General features: G+C 41.6%; 1 protein-coding gene across 7 annotated transcripts in view; it reads left to right on the forward strand.

Moving 5' to 3' along the window:
• The window catches only part of EVL (Enah/Vasp-like), a 147,373-nt gene that overhangs the window by 72,425 nt on the left and 57,165 nt on the right, over positions 1-17,783 (forward strand). For all 7 annotated transcript variants that reach the window (XM_077180689.1, XM_054635429.2, XM_054635431.2 and 4 more), the window contains exons 2-3: positions 5,003-5,171; positions 11,984-12,161. In XM_077180689.1, the coding sequence (XP_077036804.1) occupies positions 5,003-5,171; positions 11,984-12,161 (347 nt within the window). The remainder of the gene's footprint in view (positions 1-5,002; positions 5,172-11,983; positions 12,162-17,783) is intronic.

Consider the following 17,783-nt stretch of genomic DNA (forward strand, 5'->3'; position numbering starts at 1 on the left):
TCTTTAAAGGTCAAAGAATCATGAGCAGCTTGATAAAGGTAGATCTGTAATTGGTTCAAAGCATGGGATCTTGATTTCTGTCAGGGAGCTTTCAGAGGGAAAAAGCTTATGCTAAGGGAGTGTCTGTCCCAAGGACACAGTTGTGTCTGTAAATATGAAGGATAGTGGAAGTGTCCAGGTCCACCTGGCATGCTGGAGTAAAGCCCACAGAATTAAGTGTTTGGTCCCAATGTTAGCTGGTCGTGGGTACTTGTTACACCTTTTGTGAGCGTGATTTGGTGACCCCCCAAAAGCTGTCTGACCTTGTCCTGGCTCTAAGAGAAAGTATTTGAAACCTCTCCCATTGCCCCAGAGGTGTGAGCTCTGGGTGGTTTGGTGCTGCACAGGGGTCCAGGCTAGGGCTGGGATAACCCTGTGCCATGCAGGCTCTGCACGGGGCTGCTGGTCAGAGCAGGCTCAGTCACTCAGTACCAAGCTCTGCAAAAGTTTTACTCATAAGAGGATAACAGTGTAAGTAGAGAAAACAGGTCAGTGAAGGAGCACAGTGCAGCTTGGCCACTCAATCTGGAACAAGAGGGAAAAGCCTTAGAGACCCTTCAGAGCCAGACTCTCCTCCAAACATTATGGTTTGCTCTCTTTTTCCTGTTTATTCTCTGGGACTGGTCTTTTGTGGTTCCAGCCTGAGCTACTTGCTTGTATATTTGGATAACCCACTGGGCTAGGTAGTGCCAAGCCACTGTTTGTCATGTGACAATTCACAAAAAATACAGGTATTTTCCCAAGAATCCTGGTGTTATCTATTCCATTTGTGGCTCTTTTTTGGCTGTAGATCTTGGTAATCTTATGCTTACTAGAAGCCAGGAAGAATGGACTGCGTTCTCAGGTTCTGAACAGATGGAAGAGCAGAGGAGAGTTATTCCAGGACAAAGGCACCTTCCCTGCAGCACTGTCTCAAAGTGTTGGGCAAGAAAGGTCAATGCTGACCTTTCAAGAAGGGTTCAATCCAATTTAAGCAATCTGCTGATTTTTTAAGATTAATCTTACACAGAAGAGATGGATGAGAGTGGGTCAAAATGTATCACACAGAATGAAACAAACAGTATTATCTGCAAGCTTTTTTTTCTTAATTTACAGTTTTGTAGTATTGAAACAATATTCTATAAATCTCAACTATGAACACTGGATTTTAGATATCATGTGTGAACAAAACTAAACTTTCTTTAACTTCAGGCAAACAAATGGTACTAGTGCAGAGGTTTGCCATCCCACAGATGTAATGCTTTCAGAATAAACAGGGGTGAATATTAGGATTTGGGGTCCCTAGGAAGAACCCCCTCCCCTCCACATTTAAATAAGATGACTTTAATCTGCCCCATAGTAAAGTGTTGCAAATTGGAGCAGATGTTGTGCACAAACCTGAACAATTTTGTAATTAAGACCTCTCTATGATTCAATTTTTATATATTTTTATACATAATTACCTATGGTCAGAAGTCAGGTGGATGAGTCTGACTGCTTGTTAATGTAAAATAAAATATCAGTAGAAGAATTCCTAATTTTTGACATGTGTGAAATTTGATGGACCTCCATCAAATACCAAATTTTCAGTAACTTTTGTGTATTAGGAAAATAAAGCAAGTTCTAGATGTGTGCAAGCATAATTTTGCATGTAAATACTAATATATAACAAACTCTTATCATGGAGAAGGAATGTGGGTACTCAGAATTGTGTCACTAAGCACATTTATTACCTGTCACATGGAGTTGACATCAGTGATGTATGGTCCTAAAAATAACCCAAAATTTTGCTGGACCTTTGTGAAACCACTGGTGCTTGATTTGTGTTTAAAATAATGTACAGAGAGTAATACAGAGATTCTCAGTGAGGTTTATAAAGGGAGCATTTCCTGGGCTGATTTCAGAGAAGCCTCCTAAAGCAGCAGTGGGACAGTTGTGCCTTTTATGCATAGGAAGAGTAGAAAGTCTTCAGGACACAGAGTTACTAAACTCTTGGAGTTGTCTCACTCCATTTAGGGGGAGACAGCAAGCTAGCAATGGGTCCCTGGAGGCATTTTGGATGTTGAAAGATTGATGAAGTGCTTTGCAGGAAAGGATTCCCCTGGTGTGCTGTTTTATGTTCCTTTCTGTTATTTCACTGGAGGCCAGATAACAGGCTCAATCCTGTTTCCATTTAAATGAATGATGAAAAACTTCCATTGACTGCAGAAAGCAGGGATGGAGCTTGATGTGCTGTTACTTTATGTCACAGTAACAATTGGCTGTCGTGCATCAAGCACTGCTCCTGAGGTCTGTGTTTCAGCCACAGGGCAGCAGCAGCTCCTTTGCTGCTGATTTTGGTGGCAGCAAAGCCTGAAGGCAAAGTTGCTGTATCTGCTGGGATCTGCGTATGGCACAGTGAGCAATGCCATGTTAAGGCACCCGTGTCTGGATGGTTAGGTGTAGTGTCTTTGTTGTAAGTAAGGATAATTTAATTTTGACTAATTTAGCAGCTCGTGGTAATTGTGGATTTCAAAATTAATCTGAAATGGAGACAGCATTGGGTTTTTAGGCTTGCTCTGATGAAGCCAGTGATGTGCTCTTGCTTACTTTAGTGCACAGCAGGACTTGTAGTGCTTGGCAAGGCTTGAGGAGAAGGACGTGGTGTCACACTGGCTGAGTGTCACTCTCCCAGGAACATTTTCCTGGAGCCCCTGGCTCCTGGGCAGGGCATTGCTGTGCCCTGGGCAGCTGATGCTCTCCCCACCTCTGGAGCTGGAGTGGCACAAGACACCTGCTAGCAAAGGTAGGTGGCCACCATCCACCTATGAGACTGCACTGGGGATTATTTTTAGCCTTTCCACTTCCATATGACAAAGGCAATCCAGTGTACCTGCTGTTTGCTGGTCTCTTTCTCTGTGAATCCAAGGCAGACTGAGTGTCCCCAGCAGGTCTGGAGGATGCAGGCAATGCTGCCACTGCTGCCAGGCTGCAGCTCCTGCTGCAGCTGGAGGATTAGGCAGGCTGGAAGGAGCTCAAATCCCTCAGCTGCTCGTGTCAGATATGGAGGAGCTGCCACAAGACATTAGCTTACCTTAAAAAACAGGGGGGGAGAGGTGTTTGGTGGGTAAGTACATCAGCAAAGGTGCAGCTGTTCTCCAGGTAAAATAATAAATAATACCAGGTATCTCACAAAGCAATAGCAACTGGTAGATGAGCTGGATTTTATGAATTCTGAATAAAAATAAAATCATGTTTTGTTCTTCTGATCTGTATATATTGCTCTGGTAACAGAATTTAGCTGTTTCTATGATATGTAATAAAAATACAATTTATTCTGAATTTTCCTACCTTGTTCTTTATAGAGATGTCTGCTGGCATCATTGCTCCCTCTATAAATGCTGTGAGGACTTTCCAGGCTTTTACTCACAGCCTGGAGGAGGCCTGTGGGCTACCTGGAGGCTGTGCAAAGTGATTGACAAAACAAGCCAGAGTCAGTAGGCTTTAGTCTACCATGGGGGATACATCTGCCTTGGAAATCTTTTTGAGACCCACAGGTCAGAAAAGATTGAAAATTGCTGCTGTAATCAACCCAGATCCTCTTAATACTTGAAGTAACATGCTCCCTTTCATTAAAAGGATGGCAGTGATGGGGTCAGGCAGGTTTGAGTGTGCAGCAGTTGATAAAATTTACAAGTGGTGTAATTTGGCACAGTGGCAGTGCAGCAGCATGGTTTTGGCATCACCCAGGAGCTTCTCCTGTATGTGTGTGTGTGTGTGTGTGTGTGTGTGTGTGTGTGCTAGGGGGGCAAACCCAAACCAAGAGGGAGGAGAAGGATTTGTGTGCAAAGCGGATTAACCACTTGCTGTTGCATTGTTGAAAATTATTTAATATGGCTTGGGCTGAGGAAGGGAGGTATGTATATACCTATGTATCAGTCTAAAGTTAACAGGACAGTCAACAGTTTCATTTAGATGCACTAATTGAATCATAAATGCATCATAAGATGCACTATTTGCTTGTTGAAGATCCCCGTTATATTTAAAGACCTCAAAGCTCCAAAATTTGCAGGATTAATTTTTTTCTTCAACTTGTATTTCTTCTGGTATAAGAAAACTGGCTGGGAGATCACGAGAGTGGAACTGGAATTCTGAGCTGTATTGACATGTCACAGCATTTGCCAGTGGCATTTATTGCCCTTGAAGGGTGTGTTTTATTATGATTCTCTATATGTATATTAGTCAGGATATGACTAACAAACAAGAGCTAATGTACTGAGGAATTTCAGTGACTATAAAGGAGAAAAATAGTTATTTACACTATACAAAACAGTGGTTATATACTTTAATACTGGCATGCATCCAGGTTTGTGGATTCCCCTTCCCCACTTTCTCTGCTATGAGGATGAAGGAGAAAAAGAGTTCCTGTGTGTTTTGCTCTGGGTATTCTGGGACTTCCAAGTGCGTCAGCGGGTCTGGGAATTAGGCGTCAGCTGGATTAACTTAATTGATTTCTTCAGTTTACCTAACATGGCTTTTGCTCCAAGGTCTGCTTGCTTCCAGTTTGAAATGTATAACTCAGCTGTGGGTGTCACGTTTGTTTTGTCAGCAAGCTGTAAAATATTGGTAGGTTTTCATGCAAATGTAAAAGGCTTCGCTTGCCAATAGATATATAAAATAAATAGAGCGTTCATGCTGTTGGACAGTTTTCATAATGTTTATGTGATGCAGGTTATTTCTCAGGGCTTAATGTTTTATATAAAATAGATTATTGGTTCAAAACAGCAGCGTACAGGAGGTTTTTTAAGTCTGTGAACACATAACATGTCAGCTTTAATTTAAGAGAGCGCATTCAAAGGATTAGCAGATCTCTTATAAAACATATGTTGAAAGCAGTACTGATAGTTTCTGTTGTCTTTTTTTTTTCCTTTAGAAGCTTTAAGTAATAAGCAATAAGCAGCAAATTCACTCTTTTCATTCCTTATATTTTTGTTTTTCTCCCCAGTGAACAGAGTATTTGCCAAGCCCGAGCTTCAGTCATGGTCTATGACGATACGAGTAAGAAATGGGTGCCAATCAAACCTGGACAGCAGGGATTCAGCAGAATCAACATCTACCACAACACGGCCACAAACACCTTCAGGGTAGTTGGAGTTAAACTGCAGGATCAACAAGTGAGTAACTACATCAGGTTTCCTGTAAATTAACCTTTGATCTCATTTGGTAAGCTCAATTCTATACCTAATGCAACATTTCCTGCTCCCTGCAAGGTGTCTACTAGTCTGTTTATATACTCCAGTGATTCAGGTTTTGTATAATTTTTTGCACACACAATATGTCATAAATTATTACTGCTTATTTGAAAAAAGAGTGTTTGGTAGATGCCAAAGAGATTTAAATGTTATTTCTTCCCCCCTCAATTTTTTCTTGTGAAATGAGTCTTATTCACTCTGCAGGTTTTGCTCTCAGCTCCCCCCAGATTACTTTTTACTTGTTCTTAGTACTATATTAAAAATAGAAATAAAAATCAATTGTTCTGCACTGCTGTCCCACAAAGACTGGTTGTTACATTGCTGTGATAAGCAATTAGTTCCTTGTAATGCACTTTAAAATCCTAGGTGCACACTGTGATCTGATTTACAGCGGACTAATTTTGCAGGACCTCCTTGGGTATTAAAGGAATAATATGGGATTTAGATTATCAGAACTGGGATCAGACCCCTGTTGGCCACAGAGCATGATGCTCAACCCAGGGCTGCCACAGCATGGCTCCAGCAGCCTGATTTGAGCTGTGCTGGGCAGCTTGTGCCACCAGAGTGTCACAATTAGACCCCAAACAAAAGTTCACTTGAGTGGAGTAGTGGTGCAGTACCTGCATTTTAGAGCAGGAATTTCAGAGTTGAGGGCTGCCCCCGTGTGCTGGCATGAGGCTGGTTGGCAGTGGCAGCCCAGCCTGCCCACCTTTTGTGCTCACCTTGGGCTCTGTGCATGGCACAGGGAGCAGGAAAAAGTGGGCCAGTGGGAAGGTGAGGCAAGCACTGCTGCTGGTGTGACATTGGCAGGGGCAGGGCAAATCCAGCCAGGCTGAGCCAGGTCAGGCCAACCCAGAGAGCAGGAGCCAGGGCACCACCACCTCTCAGCTGCCACCAGTGCTGAATGGATGGACCTGCTTGTGGAAATGCTGATGATCCTCAGCTGACAGCTGTAAAGGTGCTTGGGCCAACTGGAAAAGTTACTCAGGTTGCTTGCTGGAGGTGACATGACTTTGGTACACCATGCCTATGCAGAGTAATCATTCTGAAAAAGAGGAACAAAAATAGGTGGGTTTCGAGCACACTGGTTTTCAGCTCCTTGCAGTGCACTTTTGAAACACCCGCCAAAAGTTTTGCGACTGCTTTTATTCTTTTCTGTAGAGCAAAGGCAATACATGAAAATAGTTCCATTCAGAAATAGAAAATATTTTCAAAAAGAAATGAAATCCAGTGTTTTCTTTGTCAGTTATGAAAGCCAGTACTGCTCTGTCCCAGGCCATGCTAGTTCTTCATTTTACATAGCCAGCAGGTGAATGTAAATGATTTTCATGTGACTGCAATCTAAGATGGGACTGAATAGCTGGTGTAAAAGAAGCAGAAGTTATAAAGTCAATATGTATATATGTAAGGGAGACTAAGTACCAGAGGTCTGTCTTAATCACACTATGCAGTTTAAAGAGTAGGACATATTAAAAAGTCAAATCTTAAGCTGCCCTTTGAACATGCTTTTGTTAACTGTAATATTTTATTTGCTTGCAAATGTTCCAACTTATGAAGATGCTGCATGCTATCTAAAAATCATCTCAGTTCAGAAGGAAACAGGTAGAAGAATATATTTCTCCAGAGTTTAAAGACTAAAAATCCTCTTTTAACTAAACAGAAATTATAGTCACCTAAAACTGCCCTTAAACTAACTTACCTTAGTCGCCTAAAACTGCCCTTAAACAAAGTGTTTCCTTTAAATATGATTATAAAAATCCAGTATTATCAGTAAAATCAAGACAGAATAGTAGTACTTAAAGGAACACTCTGAAAGTCTCAAGATTCAGAATTTAATATATTTTATATGAGTCTGACATGGAATCATAAGCTTGCTAGGCTTGCTAAGTATTTGCATTTAAAGAGAATAGAAATGAATTTCAGTTAAAATAATTCTCTGTTCAAGCCATTTCATGCTTGCTCTCAGGTTCTGTTAAATCTCACTGAAATTGAGGCTTTAGTGAATCTGTTGATTTGCCAGAAAAGACATATTTATCTGAAAAGGACCAATCTTCAGCTAAAATGTGATTTGGCATATGATGAAGCTAATGAAGCTACACAGATTTTTGAAGAGTTGAGAAGCTAGTTTAAAATATGTCATACAGCAATACCATGGAGGAACAATTTAAACTTTTCTTACAAACTGTCAAGGCACAGACTGGAGTAATCTTCGTGGCTTCATCCCAGCCTGACTTTAATTCCCTTTTAATTTTGTTGGTTTATATTACACCTCTAATAATATCTCTCTTTAATTTTCATCCTCTTTTTCATTTTCCACATACCCTCTTCTGTAGATGCCTTGTCTTGTCTCTGTCTAGCTGTCTTTCTCTTTTCCATCCCTTTTTTGGTGCATGTGCTGTAGCTTATGACGCTGTATTCGTGTTCTGCTTACCTTATCTCCTCATCACCTTATCTCCTTCTGTAGCTGACAGTGTCTGTAGAGTTCACCACAGATGAATATAATTGGTAGAGCAGCAGAACTGGAGCATTGTTCTCCCCCCAGGAAGTGGCCACCGGCTCTGTTCCCTGTGTGTATCGGGGAGGTGCTCACCGCGTGCCGCGGCGGCGCTGGGTTACAGACCAGCGGTACCTGAGCTCCCTTCCTGCTCTGCACAAGGTGCAGCCTTGCACAGGCTCATGCTGGCCTGAGCAGGAGCCTTCAGAAACCCCCAGGTGCTGCCTTGAAGCTTTGAAGTCGCCACAGGGGCCAGAACTGGTTTGAAGCTAAGGCCAGATCAGTGTTGCAATCACTTAACGTCATGAGTTTGATGTTTCCTTGAGGCCTTCATTTTGGACTTGATGTTCAGTGAGGTCTTTTCCAACCTGAACTGTGATTCTTGAAGACAACAGAGGCAATCATGCCTTTTACACCCATGTTGCAACTTGCCAGCTGTTGTTGTTACCTGGCCTGGTGTAAAGGTGACATGTGTGAACTTCAGCCACCATGCAAGAAGTTCACAAAGCTAACAAGCAGTAGCTCCCCATTCCAGAGTACTGATCAAGTGAAGGTTTTAAATTAGGACTTTACATCAAATGATGTCAGTTCAGCATGATCTCATCACCCAAAGGCACGAGCTGAACAAACAGGCAGGGAGGAGGGTGCAACTCAAAAGTGAATCACATCTCCTGAGGGGCTGCTGTGTTCATGTGGCTGAGAAGTTAATTCAGGGCCTTGGGGAAGGTGAGAAATTGTACATGTGAACCCAAGCCAAAACTGAAAGAGGGACAGGATTCTTGTGATATTAGCTAACCACAGCATTTGAAAAGAAAGGACCAATTAATCACTGTTGTAACTGATTAGAACTTCATCAGGTTTGGGCCTGCCTACAGGAGTAAAGAATCTGGCCTCAGCTGTAGCAGTTTTTATATCCTTGCTGTTTTAGCAGTCAGGGCTGCTCCCTGAGAGATGCTGGCAGCATGGCAGGGCCCAAGCTGCTCTGCAGAAACAAGGAATTGTCTTGTCCTGGTTCCATAAGCAGGAGTTTTGGCAGGGAGGCTCGTGTGGGAGCCCTTCCCATGATCCTGGCTGTGTGTTACACCTCAGCTGTTGCCCTGCAGCCCACTCTGTCCCCTCTAGCCCCATTCCTGTGAGTCCCATCAGCCACCACCACCATCACTGCTGACAGCTCACAGCTCCACAGTCAAAAGGAAAGGCTTCTTGGTTTTGAGCTTTTGTACAGATTCTAAAATTCCCTGTTGCTCCCAGGGAGCCTACACCTGAAACTGAGGTGAAAGGGTAAAGGAGAGTACTGGGTAGAAGTGAAGCTAATCTTTTTATACTGATGGGAACATTTAAACATGCCAAAATGATATGCATGACTGGTCTGTGAAACTCCTTGCCACGTAAGATCATTGAAATACAGAATTTAACAGACTTCAAAACAACACAAACATTTATATCAGTAAGACATATGAGTAAGACTACATTATTTCAGGATATAAAATATTAAAAGAGGGTTGAAAAGGAAAAAAAGTGGCATATAAAATGTCATGTTTCAGCTTTTAAGTAAAATTCTAAGGGAAGAGTTATAGGAAGAACTGTTTGCCATGGACAAATCCATGATTTATTTCTTCAAGATTTCCAGTGAGAGCTCCTCCAGTTCACCTATTGTAGACAGCAACTGAAGATTAAAAGATGAACTCTTGGTCTGCTCAACCTGGCAGATGTGCTCTCTAACTGACATATGAAGTTTTAGAGCAAAGATCCCTTAGAAGCACCTGTAAAAAACCCATGCTTCAAACAGGGAGACCTTCTTTATTTTAATTACTGCTCTGAAGCTCTTCATTATGATCATGTGCCTTGTAGAGTCTCCACACCATCTGTACAAGACACCTTTGTGCACCCATTCTTAACAACAGCCGGAGATCTCCTCCTCTTTTTTTCCATTTTCTATAAACACAAGCCAAAGGAGATAAAAATGAAAGTCTGGCTATTTTAAGTTTCATTTCCCAGTGATTCATTTCTCAGTAAACTCTGATTTGAGTTTGAAAACAAGGTATTACATGTGTGGGCATCCTGATGATAACTGAAGGTCAACATTCACATTCTGTATTTATTCAATTAAAAGGATCTAACATTCAGAACAAAGCAGATCCTTGGAGTTCATTGGAAGCAGGTTTTGAGCAGTTTACCTGACTTCCATTAAACAACTTTTGGCATAGGTTTTTACAATTTCTGCCTTTCATTGTACAGCTGCACTGCACCCTCTGGTGCTCTTTGGGCTTTGATAGGGGTGTCCTTTGAAACAGAGGTTTCTGTTAGTAGGTGAGAAAGGCTCACTTTGAAAGCCTGGAAGAAGCTCACAATCTTTCTAAACTTTTCCTCAAAGATACTGCCTAAGCCTTCCCTTGCTTGGTCCACGCCAAAATGGTTGGAAGCCTTAAAAATTGATCCATGTTAAAAATGTTGGTTTAGAAATCCAGGCATGAGTCTACTTGATGCTCAAGAGACTCTTTGAGTGTGAGCAACATTGGCACAGGCTCTCCCAATGCTCAGTAGAAGAATGGGGTGATGTTCTCATTTTTCAAGGAGAAAAGGCTTTCCAAGCTGTTAGATACAGGAGGAAGTTCAATGCCTCTGCTGTGACCAGTTCCCACTTCATTCTGGTTGGTGTGGGTGTCTCCCCATGCAGCATGTTGGTGAGTTCCCATGGCAGTTCCCATTTCCAGGGGACTAATTCTTGGAGCCTGCATACCCAGTGTAGGGCTGCATCTTCCTTTGGCTCACAGGTTCCAAATTTCTCAATGAAATGTGTCAAAAAAACCCCAAAAAAGCAGTGTAGGTCTGATTGCTTCTCTGTGCATTTTCTTGGAGCCTTAGTAATGATAGTAATGATACTGGTTTGGGTGCAGCAGCTGGACCATCATATTTGTGCCTAAAGCTAGACCAAGGATTCAAATAGTATCTTCTGCATCACTCTCTAATACTCACTCTGTAAGTAAATGAATCCTAGAAATAAGAGTATATCTGTAATCATCTTGGGGTCTAATGGCTTCTTTGTTGGTTTCCAAAATTTTTTGTATATTAATATAGTAAAGTTACAAGACATCTGTTAACTGTATCAATGAGACACTGTTATTCTTCAAAAATACTAATGTGGGTGGAACAATTTGTTCCTTATTAGGTGCTCATCTAATGTTTCTCTGCCAGTTTTAACTGGCAATCCACTGAAAATTCAAAACTCAGAGCTAGGAGTTGTTAATCTTTGAAATTAGTTTTTAAAGTCTGCCCGTATAATTAAGAATTGTCAGTCATCTACCAAAAATATTGTTGGACTAATTACATACACTGAAGCTTTTTAGTTGCAATCATAGTGTTAACAGAAAACTTTCCAAAAGGCTGCTCAGTCTGTAAAAAAAAAATAAAGGTAGGTTTTCTGGTATGTGGGTCCACCTCTAACATAAATTCTGTGTACAAAGTGGTACAGTGGTGCAGTGGACACTCCTGCCTCCCCACCCTTAGCTAGCACAGCTTACACTTTTAGCAGTGGAGGTTTCTGTCTGGATCCCAGCTGTACTGTGTAGCTGGGTGTCCCAGTGCCCTGCCCAAGGATAAACAGGGCATTGTATTTAGCAGATTAAATTTCAAAAGAAACAGCCTTCTGCTGCAGTCTCCCCTTACCTGGAAAACACCACACGTGTGGCAGGGGACAAGGTGGGAGAGGAGTGGTGGTCTGGGTGTGTCATTGCCTGATTCTAAAGAAAAAAACTAAGCACAAGAAGCTGGTGGTGATCAGACACATGGGAGGAGGAAAGCAAAACTGGTGCAATGAGTCAAGAATTTATGTGCTATAGGGCAAGGTTAGTGCCAAGAGCTCTGTCTGGCTCTTTTTCTAACAATTGTGCATGATCATCCTCCAAAAGATGGAAACAGCTGCTGGCCCTGGCTCCTGACAGCTGTTTGCACATCTGCACAGCTGCATCCTGTGGAGGTGCTGTAAAAAACAGGAGCAGGTAATAGATTTTGCAAAACTGGCTTGCAAGTCCCCGAGGCTGAACTGAACTGTTGTAAATCTCACCCCCAGATGTGAGTTTTCTGTCACTGAAATAAACACTGCCTTACCATGCAGGCAGGTAGGGACTGCCATAGGAGCTGCCTCTACCCATTTAGGTAACCTTCACACAAGGGTTGGGTGGGCTTGTTTCCCACTGAAAACAGAGCTATTGGTAATCCTTACTCCTGTTTCAAAACACAGGTAGTGATTAATTACTCCATTGTGAAAGGACTGAAGTACAATCAAGCAACTCCTACCTTTCATCAATGGCGCGACGCACGGCAGGTCTACGGCTTGAATTTTGCAAGCAAAGAAGAGGCTACCACGTTCTCCAATGCAATGCTGTTTGCTCTGAACATCATGAACTCACAAGATGGAGGTAAATTAATCTCTGTTAGTCTGTGGCATTTTAACATGCTTGTTACCAATCACCTAGTGCAGTTGTATTGGATATTATGCCATTATAACACACATGATAATAAAAAACCTTAGCCTTTAGATCAGCGTTTGCTGTGGTATGAATTGCACATTTTCAGGTTTTATTTCCCTTTCTTCTCATTTTTCATGGTGCCTTAACTCACCATAGGAAATCAATAGTTATTTGGGAATGCCTCAGCAGGCAGGGAGCCCCACTGATTTATGTGGATGTTGTTTTACATATGAGATGGCAGAAGAAAACTTTAAGTAAACAGAAGCTAAAATCTGAAGTAAAAAACCAGAAAAAAACAGAAGCTAAAACCCTTAAGTAAACCAGAAGCTAAATCTGACGTAAAATTAGCAAAATCTGACAGGATAGGACTCAGAGCTGGTATTTCCAATGTGTTGGGCCAGCTTCAGCCGTTGGCTCTTGTGGGTCAGCTTTCCAAAAGAGGAGTGTGGGGCACCTTGGCTATTGAATACTATATTGACTCTAAAAGAGCTTTTTGGTGAAGTTTGCTGTTCTGTGAATTTGTCATTGCATTAGCTTGAACTGGGGCCAAAATAAAGTCCTGGCTTCTCAGTGGAAACCAGTCTCTGGTTTGTGGTATCTGGATGAAGCACTGCCCTCAGTTACACGTTTATGACCTCTCTGCAGCTCCTGGGCTGGGAACAGAACAGTCCTTGTGTGGTGTCTTTTTTTTTTTTTGTTCCTGCAAAAACACACACCACAGCCCTATTTTCCTTTTGCAAACATGATGAGTCAAGGTTTGCATCATGTGCTGCCATCCAGGTTTCACTGCAGTGTTCGCTGGTGATGGACAGCAGCTCTTCAGAGGGAGATTGTCCCCTGACAATCTCCCATACACAAATATGTCTTACTAAAAGGTGTACTTTAATGTAAGAGTTCAGATTTTTTTTATTTTGCTATTTCTGTTCTATTAAGCTGGCAAATGCAAAACTCGTCAAAAATCAAGACATATTTCAAATTCTTATCTGTATTTAGAAGTACTGAGGACTTAATTCTGCTTTCTTCATCTTGAATACTTTCAGCTGTAGTTGTGCCACAGTAGGAGATTTCATGAGGAAATCTGGCCAAGATTCACCAGTCCCAAACTCACAAAAGTCTGAAGAATACAGAGCTCTTTGGCTGCTCAGATGTGCCCACCCCTTTTAGACCTCCAAATCTGTGTATTTTGACTATGGTCTGGGTGTAGTGATTGGTTTCATGTCTGTGATGAGTCTGCCTTTCTTCCAAAAGCCCTTAAATTTGGGTTGTTTTTTTTCCCCATCTGTCTCTTCCTGTCAAAGGGAGTGAGGTTTTTGCAGGATTTTGAGTTTGCTTCAGGGAGATGCCTTATGGAAAAACAAGTCTCAGGGTAAGAATACAAGAAACTTCCTTAAATTATGTTAGCAACACCTAGCAATGAACAACAGGTATTTTTAAGGAAGTATTTTGAGCACAAGAAAAGCTTATTAAATTTCTGAGAAGTTTATGAATATACAGCCAGCAATAATTTGCATTTTGATTTTTTTTTGTATTTTAAAATTCATTTCCTTAGCACACCAAAAGTGTGCTTTAGATGCTGTACAGGTTCATAATCCAGTCCATGCTGAAGAGCTTGTATTTAGAGTTTGTAGTTGTCACATTCAAAGACATGAATTGGGTCACAGATAAAAAACTTTATTTCCTGGACAAAAAAGAATGGTCTGGTAAACATTCAGTCTTCAGCAACCCTTTTTGTCTCATAATAATAAGTTTCAAAGATTGCCAGTTGTCCCAATCTTTACAGCTGAACTTGTCAAAAATTGAAATTTTGATTAAAGGGAATCTCAGGTGGTTTTTTTTAAAAACCCTCTGATTGTATGAAACAAATTCTAGAAACACTCATTTTTCATTTTTTTTTTAATTATGGAATTTATTTGCAGAGGTATTTCTCTTTGATATTAGCTACACATTGATAATGGATTAGAATGAAGCTTTTTATATCATCATAAGTTTTCCCATTACTGCAGTGATGTCAGCATGCAAATTGACAGCAAAAGTACATAATGGATATAAGGTGTAAAAGGGTTTTTCATATCTGCTCTTCCAGGCTTCTATAGCCCTTAAGCTTTTGTGGGCATGAATTAATGTGATAGGAATTCACACAAACACACATATGCATATATCTTTTCAGGCACTGCCACTTCCTGCATACTCCATCCTTTCTGCTGCCTGCATGCTGCATTAGGGTCTGCTTTTTTCATATGGAAAAATCATTAGGGAAAAAACATATTTATTATATCTATGCATCCATGTATTAAAGGTGCCCATGTGCTTGTGCAGATGGATGGCAGCTTTAAGGAGTGCATTTGTATACCCAGAACTCCTCATACACTCATAAAAAGCTCAACCAAAACCACAGAGTGAAACAGAGGCTCCCTCTGCACCATTCTCAGGGCAGCAAACCCTATCTGCTGATCTGAAGTTGGAATATGCTGTGTGCACTATTTGGCACAGGCTATTTCTAATGTTTAGTTTTTTCCCACGTTCCCCACTGAGATATTATTACATTTGATACTGCTGATCCTCCCATAGTTGAATAGATTCTGGCTTCCATGGCTGCTTCTCCCTTCATTCTACCACCCACTTCCATAAACTAAAATTAATCATGGTAGACTACAGCAGTGGATGTGAGACTGCATCATGTCTTCAGCAGTTGTGGAGTCAGGGTACTGTTACATTTGGGAAAATAACTGGTCTTGGCACAAAGTAATGGTGTGAGGTTTGAATGGTGCATTAAGCTGAATTAGTTTGGAAAAAATGGTAGTAGTCTATGTTTAGGGGAGTTGGAAATAATTTTTGGGTAGTGATGACTTTCAAATGACTGGGTCACTTCAAATGAACACACAGTTATGAGCTAGTGATGGGAATTACTGTACTGTCCTTCTTCTTCATGTGAGAAACTGCAGTGCCCAAGAACAACCACAAGCACTGATCTCCCTGTCCTGACTGCATGGGACATGAGTGAAAACTAAACCAAGTGCTTTGTTAAATGCCAAAGGTTAAATGGGTTGAGTCAGATCCTACAGCCAGACTGTGTTTACCCAGGTTATATGTGAAGATCTGTGCTGGGGCAGGTGTCTTCCCAGGAGTGTGACACCCCAGAGTTTGCAAAAGTTGGGAGAAAAGCCATAGCCTAAACTCTCTCTCTGGTATGTTTCTGCAGTGGATGTGCCCATACTCTTATCCATGGGGATGGCTGGCCACCTTACAGGTGACCATGTTCTCAGTGCTGTGGTGGGAGCTTCTCCCAGTGCACGTCCCCAGGGTGGGCAAAGCAAGCCTTGAAAGAGGTGAACACAAACCTGGCTCATTCTTGTGCTTTGTAAGGATGCTGATGGTTAGGTCAGGGGTAATCCAAAATCAGATAAAATGGGACTTAAACCAAAATAGTATTACAAATATGCACCATCCTTCCTTTAGAGGTTGAGAGCTGCCTCACTGAATCACAGTTTTTTACCTGCCAGCTTATTTATGTGCCTAATTAATTTGATTTCCTTATACATCTCTTTAATCTGTTCTTCCTTACAAACAAAAGGAGAAATGTTGGTTCTGAGCCAGCCTGCAAAATGAGAGCAAACGATAACACTGACTTGCTCATTATCAATCTCTTGCTTACAGTGCTTTAATGGTGTCATTTAGTAAGATCATTAATATGACAACTTGGCATTTAATTGTTTTTCTTTCATGCATGTCCACTTTGAGAAGCCAGACCTTTTGCTGGTATAACTTACCTGGTACAAGGTAGTGTGTCACCAGCTTACTTTGTCATCTGCAGCCAGGTTTCGCTGGGGGCAGAGCGTCACCCCTTCCTGCCCCAGGAGGCTGTGGAAGAATTGTGCACAGATCCTGCCCACAGGCTGTTTGATGTTTCTTGTTTTTCAGGGCTTACATCCTCTTAGATTTGCCAAATGCCATGGCTGGTGGCAGGGCAGCATGGTTATTGGAGCAGGACATAACATGAGAACATTAGTAAGCTAAAGTGGGCAGGTTTTTCCCTGCCATAATTGTGTAGGAAAGGCAGTGGTGCCTGTAATGAAGGTAACTTTCTGCAGGGCTTAATGGAGCCTGTAGTCTCAGTGCCTCTCCCAGGGGGTGCTTACACTTCCAAGAGAGAGGGAATGAGACTATTTTCTCTCCTTTCTTGTTCCCAATTTTCTGGGGATGGGCAAAGGGATTCTTCATCTTTTTCTTTCCTTATTTGCTCACTGCAGACATTGAGTCCCAACTGATTGCTGACAACACCTGCATGTTCCTATGTCACATCAGGGGACAGTGGTTCAGCTTTGTGGCTTGGCATGACCAGCTCTGAGGGCATCTTGGGCTTCCATGGCTTAAAGACTTGGTACCTCTCAGAGAAGAATTAATACTCTGATTTGTGCTGCTGGTAAATGCTGCCTGTGACATAGTGAAGATAATGTATTGTGAACTTCTGCTTTTCTTTTGATGTCCGTGCCCTGGGGACTTAGATAGTTATTGTTGACTTACAATGTATGAAAATTCCATTTCTAAATGTAAACACCACATGCTGAAATGCCTTCTGCAGAGAGCTCAGTGCAGAGTTAATCACAGTTAGAGGTCAGCTTCCTTATCTGACTAAGAACAGAGAATTTGGAGGAAAGCTTGAAATAGGAGAGAGGTTTGAAGAAGATTAATAGTGATTTATTTCTTTATTTATTCCTTGTAAGAAAGCCATTTTCTTGTTCTAAGTGTCTTACAGACCACACAATACAGACATAGGTCATGGAGGGTGCAGAGTTCAGCCCTGTGGCTTCAGCTTCAGACCCTGCCTTACCTCTGCAGGGAGGATGTTTTAGTAGGCAGAAGGATTGCTCCTCACTCCTCTTCCTCTGGTTAGAAGATCTGCTGCCTTTTCCACCACTGTGGATTATTTCTCCTTGATTTTTTTAAGTTCTTGGGAGTTTAAGATCTTTTTCCATTCCTTCAGTCATTCTGCTCTTATCCTTTCAGAAGTGACGACACGTCTCCATTGCTGGGAGGAAGTTCCTTGAAAAACACTATGGAGAAATAAAAGAATAAAGCTTTGATTCATCAAATAGCAGACAAACTGTCAGAATGTACCATACATTCTCTCTCCTAGTTAGATGCCCTAAGTATTTGCAAGGTTTCTGTCAGTGAAGGATGTATGTGAAGATTATGGTGCACTGGATTTCAGACAAAAGTGTACACCGGGTTTTTTATATTTTTTTCTAATATTATATTCAGCTCAGTATTTTTTCATTAACATTTTGACAGCTAGTCCTGCATCCCTCAGTATTTCAGTGTCAGTAAAGTGTAACTTCTGGGAAATTTAGTCATCATCTACAAAGCAGTGTCTGTTTTATTTGATAATATTGCCCCAAGACTTCCCAGCACCACAGAGGACACAGTGTGGGAAGACAAAATACTTCATCTTCATTACAGCACTGCATAATACATAAAATAGCTCATCAATAATGAAAGGGACCCACCACAGAACGCAATGCCCACTTGCAGCCAGCTGGTTCCAAAACGGTGCTGGGGTAAAGAGATCCGTGC

The sequence above is a fragment of the Agelaius phoeniceus genome, chromosome 6 (assembly GCF_051311805.1).
Source record: "Agelaius phoeniceus isolate bAgePho1 chromosome 6, bAgePho1.hap1, whole genome shotgun sequence".
In the NCBI taxonomy this organism is placed as follows: Eukaryota; Metazoa; Chordata; class Aves; order Passeriformes; family Icteridae; genus Agelaius; species Agelaius phoeniceus.